This window comes from Chiloscyllium plagiosum, chromosome 51 (assembly GCF_004010195.1).
Source record: "Chiloscyllium plagiosum isolate BGI_BamShark_2017 chromosome 51, ASM401019v2, whole genome shotgun sequence".
NCBI lineage: Eukaryota > Metazoa > Chordata > Chondrichthyes > Orectolobiformes > Hemiscylliidae > Chiloscyllium > Chiloscyllium plagiosum.
Window position 1 is genome coordinate 998,601 of NC_057760.1, and position 9,237 is coordinate 1,007,837.

The window sequence follows — 9,237 nt, forward strand, 5'->3', positions numbered from 1 at the left end:
CCATCTGGTCCAGATCCTGTTGTAATCTGAGGTAACCTTCTTCGCTGTCCACTACACCCTCCAATTTTGGTGTCATCTGCAAACTTACTAACTGTACCTCTTATGCTCACATCCAAATCATTGATATAAATGACAAAAAGTAGTGGTAGTGAACCAGTCATGGAGATCTGGAGCATAGAAGGTAGTCCCTTGGCTCACTGCATCTGCACCAGTCAAAAACCACCACCAAACAATTCTATTCCGAAGAAACAGATGAATTTCTGAACACTGCATCAACAATGGTCATCATGGTCGCCATGAGAAACTTTTCTATTCCAGATTCATTCACCAAATTTAATTCAAACCGTTAAATAAAGAGAAAAAAATCTACCAGCGCCCTGGTCTTTTATTTTACCTGCATGGTTCGCTCAGTGAAGACTGCAGCATTCCGACTCCTCTCCACGACGGGCTCCACCTCGGTTCGATTCTGGCTCCACTTTCTGGGGAGACTGGACGCATTGAAAGTCGGAAAGTGAGCCGGCTCCTTGGCGGGTTTGCTAGGGAATCTGTTGTCTGCGCTGGAGACCGGAGGAGCCAACTGGGTTTGAGGAGGGGATTCCTTCGTGACCACTGGAGGCCTGGCTTCCAGGATCTTCTCGTAGCTGACGTCCTTGCAGACATCCATTACGTCACCAGAACGGAATGGTTTCTGGCCACCGGGTGTCTCAAATCTCTCATCCCAGTCAGGCTCTTTCTTGAGTTCCAGTCCACTGCTGGAGCGGCGTGTTGACACTCTGTTGTCAAGGCTTTGCGACCGCTTCTGGTCACCGGCCGTAATCCGATTACGTCTCGCCGTTCGGCCCCTCTGCTGCCCGCCGCTTCGGTCAAACTTGCTGATTAAGGAGTCAACAGACGAGAGTGGCTTGGTGTCTATCGCGCTGGTGTCATTGGACTGCAGCGAAACGTCTGTGGCAGAAGACGCTTTGCTGGGTGGCTTTGACCAACTGGTGGAACTTGACACGGATAGGTTAGCTCGAGGTTCGTCTGGGTACAGGTTGTTGGAATAGCCCGGCATTTTCCCTCTGCCACTGCTGCCAGACTGCTCGCTGCTGGTTGACGCAACAGAGCTCCGGGGGTTCTGGTCCCCTCTTTTCCCGGATGGAAGATCAAGGGGAAATGGCTCTTCTTCCAGGTTGAGCAACGATCCCTGGGAGTGAGACTTCCTCAGCTGCTCTTCAGGGTGTGCGGGCCTCCGGCGGGGAAGCGACATGTGGCCCTCGACGCTCTCGTACGAGCCAGCATTTCTGCTGCTCCGAAGGTAGGCCTCCGAATCATAGAGCCGCACGTAGTGTCTGGAACCTGCTTCGTCGTCGGAGGTACTGCACTGGGAATCATTGCCGGTGGGACGGCGACTGGAAGTGGTGTCCCCATAAGGGTTCTCCGGAACATCAAGCTCCTTTGCACCTCCCCTAATCTCTGGATAGGTGCCGGGCACGACAGAACCATTCTCTTCTGGGATGCTGTCTCTAACAGAATCTGTCCTGTACTGTGCCCCAGGTGCTGGTGATACCCCATCACTATTATTCAACACCACGTACGGCTGTCCCGAGATCCCCTGGACCCGGACCATGACCCCATAGGATCCTGACTTGGCCACATTCTTCTTGGCTTTCTTGGATTTATGGGTCTCTTGGAGGTCATTTATGAAGCGTATTTGGACCCCGTAGTCGACGGGGCCCTGCCTATCCACTGTGCTTTGCTCAATGTGCTCTTCCATGATGTGGTCTCGACACTCAGGCCCACAGTTATTCCTGAAATGACAGAGAAAAGCATAGCTAGTAACAGTCTGCCAAACTCAAAAAAAAAAAGTACAAGCATATCCGGCCAAAGCACAGAATCTCAATTATTTTTACCGCACGTAAAAACAGTTGCCCACTGGACTAGTTCAATATTTTTAGGTCACAGAGGTCTACAGCAAAGAAAACCACCCTTTTGGCCCACTGAGTGTGACAGTTCTAAAACAACCATTTACCTATTCTAGTCCTATTTTCCATCACCTGATATACTTTAGCACTGCAAGCACACATCTAACTTATTCCTCAAAGAGAATACAGAACTGGTTCAAAGGTAGAAGACAGAGGGTGGTGGTGGAAGGTTGTTTTTCAGATTGGAGGCCTGTGACTAGGGGAGTGCCACAAGGATCGGTGCTGGGCCCTCTACTTTTCGCCATTTATATAAATGATTTGGATGCGAGCATAAGAGGTACAGTTAGTAAGTTTGCAGATGACACCAAAATTGGAGGTGTAATGGACAATGAAGAAGGTTACCTCAGATTACAACAGGATCTTGCAAATAAGGTTTACAAGGATGGTACCAAGACTGAAAAGTTTGAATTATAAGGACAGGCTGGGACCTATATCCCTGAGTGTAGGAGACTGAGAATTGACCTTCTAAAGGTATTTTAAAAACCTTGAGGATCATAGATAAGGTCTTTTTCTTAGGGTAGGACAGTCTAAGACAAAAGGGCATAGATTTAAGGTGAGAAGGGAAAGATTTAAAAGGGACCTAAGGGACAATGTTTTCACACAGAGGGTGGTGCGTGTATGAAGGAGCTGCCAGAGGAAGTGGTAGAGGCAGCTACAATTACAACATTTAAAAGACATTTGGACAGGTGCATGGATTAGAAAGGTTCAGAAGGATATAGGCCAAATGCAGGCAAATGGGACGAGTTCAGTTGAGGAAACCTAGTCAACATGGACAAGTTGGGCCAAAGGGCCTGTTTCCATGCTGTATGCCTTGTACTTCTCTGGCATCCATCACCACCTCCAGGCATTCCAAAGCACCTCACAGGCAATGAAACATTTTTGTTTTGGACTGTAGTTTCTCATACAATAGAAAATTCAGCAGCCAATTTACACACTGGAAGCTCCCACCAACAGCAATGAGACCAGGACTCAAATTGCTGGTTTCTTTTTCAGTGGGGTTTGTGAAGGAATAATAACTGGCCCCAGGACACCAGGGACAATACCCTCCCCTTTCGTCCATACCCTACCCCACCCCTTCTCACAAATGGTGGAATGGGCGAGGTATTTTCTGTCTACCTAAGGGGGTAGGCATCGATGTCTGAAAGAACACAATTGGCAGTGCAGCACTCTGACAGAACCAGGGGCATCAGCCTAGCACTGTGCTCAAGTGTCTAAAGTGGAATGTGAACCCAAGATCTACTGACTAAGGAGGCGAAAAAGCGCAAATCCACAAAGCCACACATTCATAGAAACACTTAAAGCAATAAAGTATTCTTTCACAAATGGAATGCCACACTTGTGGTTCCAAAATGAAAAAGAAACGACCAGGTTATAGCTGAAGTACAGTAAGGTGGTTCCATGTAGGAGTGAAAACAATAAAAGTGAAGTAATGAGGGGACAGGAGTCAGGGTTGAGGGGTATGTAGACTTGGGACCAATAAGCCCTCACACTATATCAAACCTTATAAAACTTTCACTATACTTCTGGAGAAAGTCTGATTAAGACTCATCGATGGAAAGATGCATAGTCTAGTGAGACCACCTTCTCTGGTTGCTAGGATTCAGAGTAAACACCAACCTATGGGAGCAGCAGAGTACAGATGGTACTGGATCCTCACAGTGTCTCACCAACCAGACGCATTGCAATTTTATGGAAAGTCTTGCGGTTCAGGAGGTAGCATGCCTGCCTCTGGACTAAAGGTTCCAAAGTTCAGGCCCCACTCCAGGACTTGACAGCAGAGAGAGACGCATCCATAATCTAGGGGGATCAACTTGCAAATTCTTCCAATTCATACCGATGGGAGTTCGTAAGAGCAGGAGAGATTCCTGGCTGGCCATGGAATATTTGAGCATCACCATCACTATCCATAGCTCCAGGCTACACACATTAGAAGAAAGTCATGTTCCATAAGAAAGAAGAGGAGGTGGTGGTCATTCAGCCCATCAGGCCTGCTTTACCATTTAATGAGATTGTGGCTAGTCTTCTATCTCAACATCACTTCCCTGCACCAATCTCGAAATCTATCAATTGCAGTATTAAATTCATAGCAACTGAGCCTCCACATTAACCAGGGTCAAGAATTCCAAAGATTCACCACTGTGCGAGTGGCGAAATTCCTCATCTCAGTCCTAAAAGATCTACTCTGTGTTCGGAGACAAAGTTCTCTGGTTCGAGATTCTTGCCCCACCCTCAGCTAGGGAAAATATCCTTCCCGCATCTTTTTAATTCATTCATGGACCTTGGGAGTTATTGGCTAGTGGCGGCAGTGAGCTGCTTTCCTGAAACACTACAGTCCACGCGCTGCAGCCAGATCCCCAATACTATCAGAGTGGAAGTTTCAGGGTTTTGACCTAGTGACACTGTACAATCAGGTGATATCTTTCCAAGTCAGCATGGTAAGTGGCTCAAAAGGAGAATTTGCAGTTGGTGTATCCGTGTACTTGCTGCCCCTGCCCTTCGAGATGAAAGTGGTCGTTAGTTTGGAAGGTGCTGTTTCAGGAGTCTTGGTGAATTCCTGCAGTGCATCTTGTAAATGGTATTGAATGCTGGTGTTGGAGAGTGAATATTTGATGAAGGAGGAACAGAGTAGAAACTGAAGAGTGAGAAAGATGAATGAAAACTCACCAATAAATAAAAAGGGGCACAGTTTTACCCAAGGGACAACATGCACACACACACCAATCACTACTTCAAGCAAGAAGGCGGAAGTGGGTACTGCAGATGCTGGAGATTAGAGTCAAGATTAGAGTGGTGCTGGAAAAGCACAGCAGGTCAGGCAGCATCTGAGGAGCAGGAAAAAATAAATGTCTCGGGCAAAAGCCCTTCTTCAAGCAAGAGTGTCCATTTCATTTTTTTCCTCTAACTCACAATTATTTGCAGCAACTCAGTGGAGAAGAACAAAGATCAGAAATGGCAATCAAGCCCAAAACTCTCTAGTTTGTTACAGCTCACTCTCCTATCAATAAAAACATCAGGGACCTGTCATAGAGTCATGGAGATGTACAGCACGGAAACTCCCCTTCGGTCCAACCCGTCCAGGCTGACCAGATATCCCAACCCGATCTAGTCCCACCTGCCAGCACCTGGCCCACATCCCTCCAAAGCCTTCCTATTCATATACCCACCCAGGTGCCTTTTAAATATCCACCACTTCCTCTGGCAGCTCGATCCATACACGTACCACCCTCTGCGTGAAAAAGTTGCCCCTTAGGTCTCTTATATCTTTCCCCTCTCACCCTAAACCTATGCCCTCTAGTTCTGGACTCCCCTGTCATACACTTTCAAATCATATTGGACATTCTGCTTGGAACTAATGACCCGCTTTCAAGACAGTGAAAAAAAAAGATCAATCAGGGGCAGCTTTCACCGTTGATTGGTCGAGAACAATGCAACATCTGGCAGGAGGGTGGGAAAAAACCATATCAACCTTTCAATGGCCTGAAGTTTCAAAATACAAGAAAAAGGTTCTGAAGTTGCTGATCCAGGTAGAAAACCACAAATTAACTCAACACACCCAACAAGCAAGAGATTTCTCCACCTTCAGTAGACTGTCCATTGTGTCAAAAGCCCAAATCCACCATTCGTTGACGGTAAAACTTTCAGAAGCTTTAAAAGCATGTGATGAGAGAACTGAAACCAACGTTTTCATTTTTGCTTTGGAACTGCAGGCAGACTCGATCCTCGCTGCCAACATAGTGCTGATATTCAAAGGACGATTGTGTGTGCAAACACCGGAGGGTGAGGTGAAGCCTGAAAATGGCCCACTGTTCACATGAGACACATTCTGGGGATCCGCTGTAGCAGCAAGTCTAATCCATCACCACAATCCGGGGTTGCACATGCGGCTTTAGCCAGTTCAAAGGAGGCCAGCAACGATTGTGCTGCCTCCACGACTATCTTGATGGGAAATGCTCTCAATGCTTTTACCTTTTTCAGCTGGAGTCATGCAAGATGTTCAAGAAATCCCTTTGGTTCAAACTACTCCACACACCATGTTGCAGCCCTTTTTTTTTGTCAAGTTCTTTTTCTCAAAAGAAATTTTTTAAAAATAAAAATTATGAATGGCAATTTACATCTTAACGAAAACAGCAAAAGATCAATCTTTTATCTCCCAGCAATATTCTTTACAGACACTCAACCCCAGTGAAGTATCATGCCTATTTCTTACTGAACAGGCAAGGTCGTAAGCATTTCTTTTCAGCAACTTTCTGCACATTCACCAGATCGGACTCGCTCCATTATTTTCTCTCCCCAAACCCACAGTCACCCAGGTTAGCTAACTTTTAAGCCGCTCATCAGCCCATTTTTAGTATGACTCTTTTTTTCTGAACTGCCACTTCTTTCGGCTGCTTACTAAAGCTCCAAGTTAATAACTGGTAACAACTGCCCAGGTTACTTTCATCATTTCTGAGATATGTGAAAGGCCCCCCTTATATAAACTGAACTCAAAGTGGCAGAGAATGAAAGGGAAAGGTGGAGACTATCCAGTTCAGGAAAGCTATCAATAATCAGGAGTATTCAACCAAACATACTACAAAGGATTTGGCACAACAAAAATATTGAGAAGGAAAGTTGCACATAGCAAGGGCAAGTAACTAGGAGAGCACCGATGAATATCAAGGCCAGGTGAATGACGAGTACAGGTAGTGATAAATAGAAGGGCCCAGTGTTGAGGAACCCAAGTGGCATGAAAGTAGAATCAACGTGCAAGTCATCAATTTGAGAGACGTTGATTAAAAAGATTGCAGAGTAACTGAGATTGCCATGAGCAAGCCTTCTTTTGAAACTTATAATGTTCATCTGTAACCAAGCGTATGATGTAGATGACTCATCCATCGTCTGTATTCTACGCAATACTCGATAGGGAGGTAGTGGCACACTCGAAATGTCACTGAACCAGCAATCCAGAGGCAATACTCTGGGTGGGAGTTAAAATTCCACTACGGCAGCTGGTGCAAGTTCCACTGAACTACAAAGTGGGTCTCGGTGATGGTGACCATGACAACCATTACCAACTGCCATAAAAACCCATCTAGATCACTGATGCTCTTTGGGAAAGTCCTCATTCCAGATCCACAGTCATGTTCTCAATCCTTAACTGTGCTCTGAAATGTTCTAGCGTGCCTCTCAGTACAAGTAGAGCTTTTGGTTATCTTTTCTTCTGTGTAAATAACGTGCATTCTTTTGTGCAAAGTACATCGACAGCTTCACGTGAATATGTTCAGTCCACCATAGCCTACTCACAGTTTCATCAAAGCAGGTGCCAATCTGGAATTCAAGCTGCCCAGTGTTACCATCAGTTAGGATCATAAGTGGCAGGAAAAGTGGCTTCAAAATCAAATGGGAGTAGAGTAGGCTGCAGTCGTAGGGTGCAGCAAGAATTTGGAAGGACTCTTACAACGGTAGGCTTTGAAATGGCTCCCACACCACCCACGACCCAGTTTTAAACTTTCTATCATGCCAGGAAGACATTCGCCCCCCCCCACCAAAACAACTAATAAAAGGGTACCCTCATCACCATGTGCAAGAGCTCTTGCAGCTCTACAATGCTCCGATCTCTGCAATCCTCAAACCCTGGTCTCTTCGCCCATCAGTAGCCATTCCTTAAGCCATCTCGGCCCTGAGCTCCGGAATTCCCCCACAAAACCTCCTCTCTCTCCAACATCTCTTTAAAGCCTAAGCATCCAGTCATCTATCCTGGGGCCTCCCCAGTTTAGGGAGATATCAACTGTTATCTATGATTCATACCCAAAGTTTAGAAACTTTATATGTATTAATTTCATACACACTGCCTGTAATTATTAACAGGCAAGTAAGGAGTGTGCTGGAGGATACCCTACTTGCCTGGGTAGGTGCAGCTCCAACACCATCATCCAGGCTCGCTTGACTGGCATCACACCCACTATGTTTTGATATTCATTCTGTCCACCACCAATACAGTGACATCAGCAAGCATTATCTGTACGCGACGCAATGCAGCAATTCACCAAGGTTCCTCAAACAGCATTGTCCAAACCGGTAGTGTCTGCCCCCTAGAAGGGCAAAGACAGCTCATGTACAGAAACACCACTGGCAAGTTAGCCCCTTAACTACATACCATCCTGACTAGGAAACATATTGGGCGTTTCTAAAGTGTCACTGAACTTCCCTCTCTAACAGCATTGTGGGTGTCCTTACACCACATTGACTCCAAGGCTCAGGAAGGCTGCTCACCACCTCCTTAGAATTAGAAATGACCAACAAATGCAGGCCTAGGCAGTGATGCTTTCATCCTATGAATGTTTTTTTTTAAAATGAACAGCTCTTCTACAAAACAAAAAGCATAATAAGTCTTTTCCTAAGACAAACACTAAAAGCAGAAGAACATCTCATACGAAGAAAAAGATTGCTGAAGGAGTTTTGCCCTTCACAGTATATTACACTTGACATGCCATGCTAAAATAAGTTAAAAATATCTTTTTCAAAGCTATGAAAAAGGAAACCCAGAAAAATCAAACCATTCTAACACACACCTCATCCTCTTAACTCCCTCGAGCTGCACAAGGGGAAATTCACACAATTATAAATATCTGATGCAAATCTCCAATGTTATTTTTTTGTTGAAAGTTGTCAACATTCACATCACATAGGAACAGCAATAGGCCATTCAGCCCCTCAAGTATGTTCCACCATTCAGTGAGATCATGGCTGATTGTGGTCTAACTCCATATATCTGCCTTTGGCTTGAATCCCTAAATACCTTTGTTTAACAAGAATATATCTACGGCAGATTTAAAATTAATAACTGATCCAGCATTCACTGCCAGTGGAAGACAGTTCCAAACCCACTGCACGTAGAAATGCTTCCTAACATCTCCCCCGAGTGCTCTGGTCTTAAACTTTTTTAAGATTATACCCCCTAGTTCTGGAATCCCTTACCAGTGGAAATTGTTCATCTTTATCTACTCAGTCTTTTCCTGTTAATATCTTGAAGACTTTGATCAGATCACCTTCTAAATTCCAGTGAAAATAGGCCTAATGTATAACCTCTCCTTATAATTTAACTCCTGAATGTTCAAAGTTTGGGAGAAGATTTGTAGCTCGGGTGCTCGTTGTTGTGGTTCTGTTCGCCGAGCTGGGAATTTGTGTTGCTGACGTTTCGTCCCCTGTCTAGGTGACATCCTCAGTGCTTGGGAGCCTCCTGTGAAGCGCTTCTGTGATGTTTCCTCCGGCATTTGTAGTGGTTTGAATCTGC

The 9,237-nt window shown here is 45.4% G+C and overlaps 1 protein-coding gene across 1 annotated transcript in view; it reads right to left on the bottom strand.

The window, feature by feature from the left end:
- The window catches only part of LOC122544704 (cingulin-like), a 116,083-nt gene that overhangs the window by 83,235 nt on the left and 23,611 nt on the right, over positions 1 to 9,237 (bottom strand). Inside the window, exon 2 of the mRNA XM_043683989.1 lies at positions 395 to 1,790. Coding sequence (XP_043539924.1) covers positions 395 to 1,790 — 1,396 coding nt within the window. The remainder of the gene's footprint in view (positions 1 to 394; positions 1,791 to 9,237) is intronic.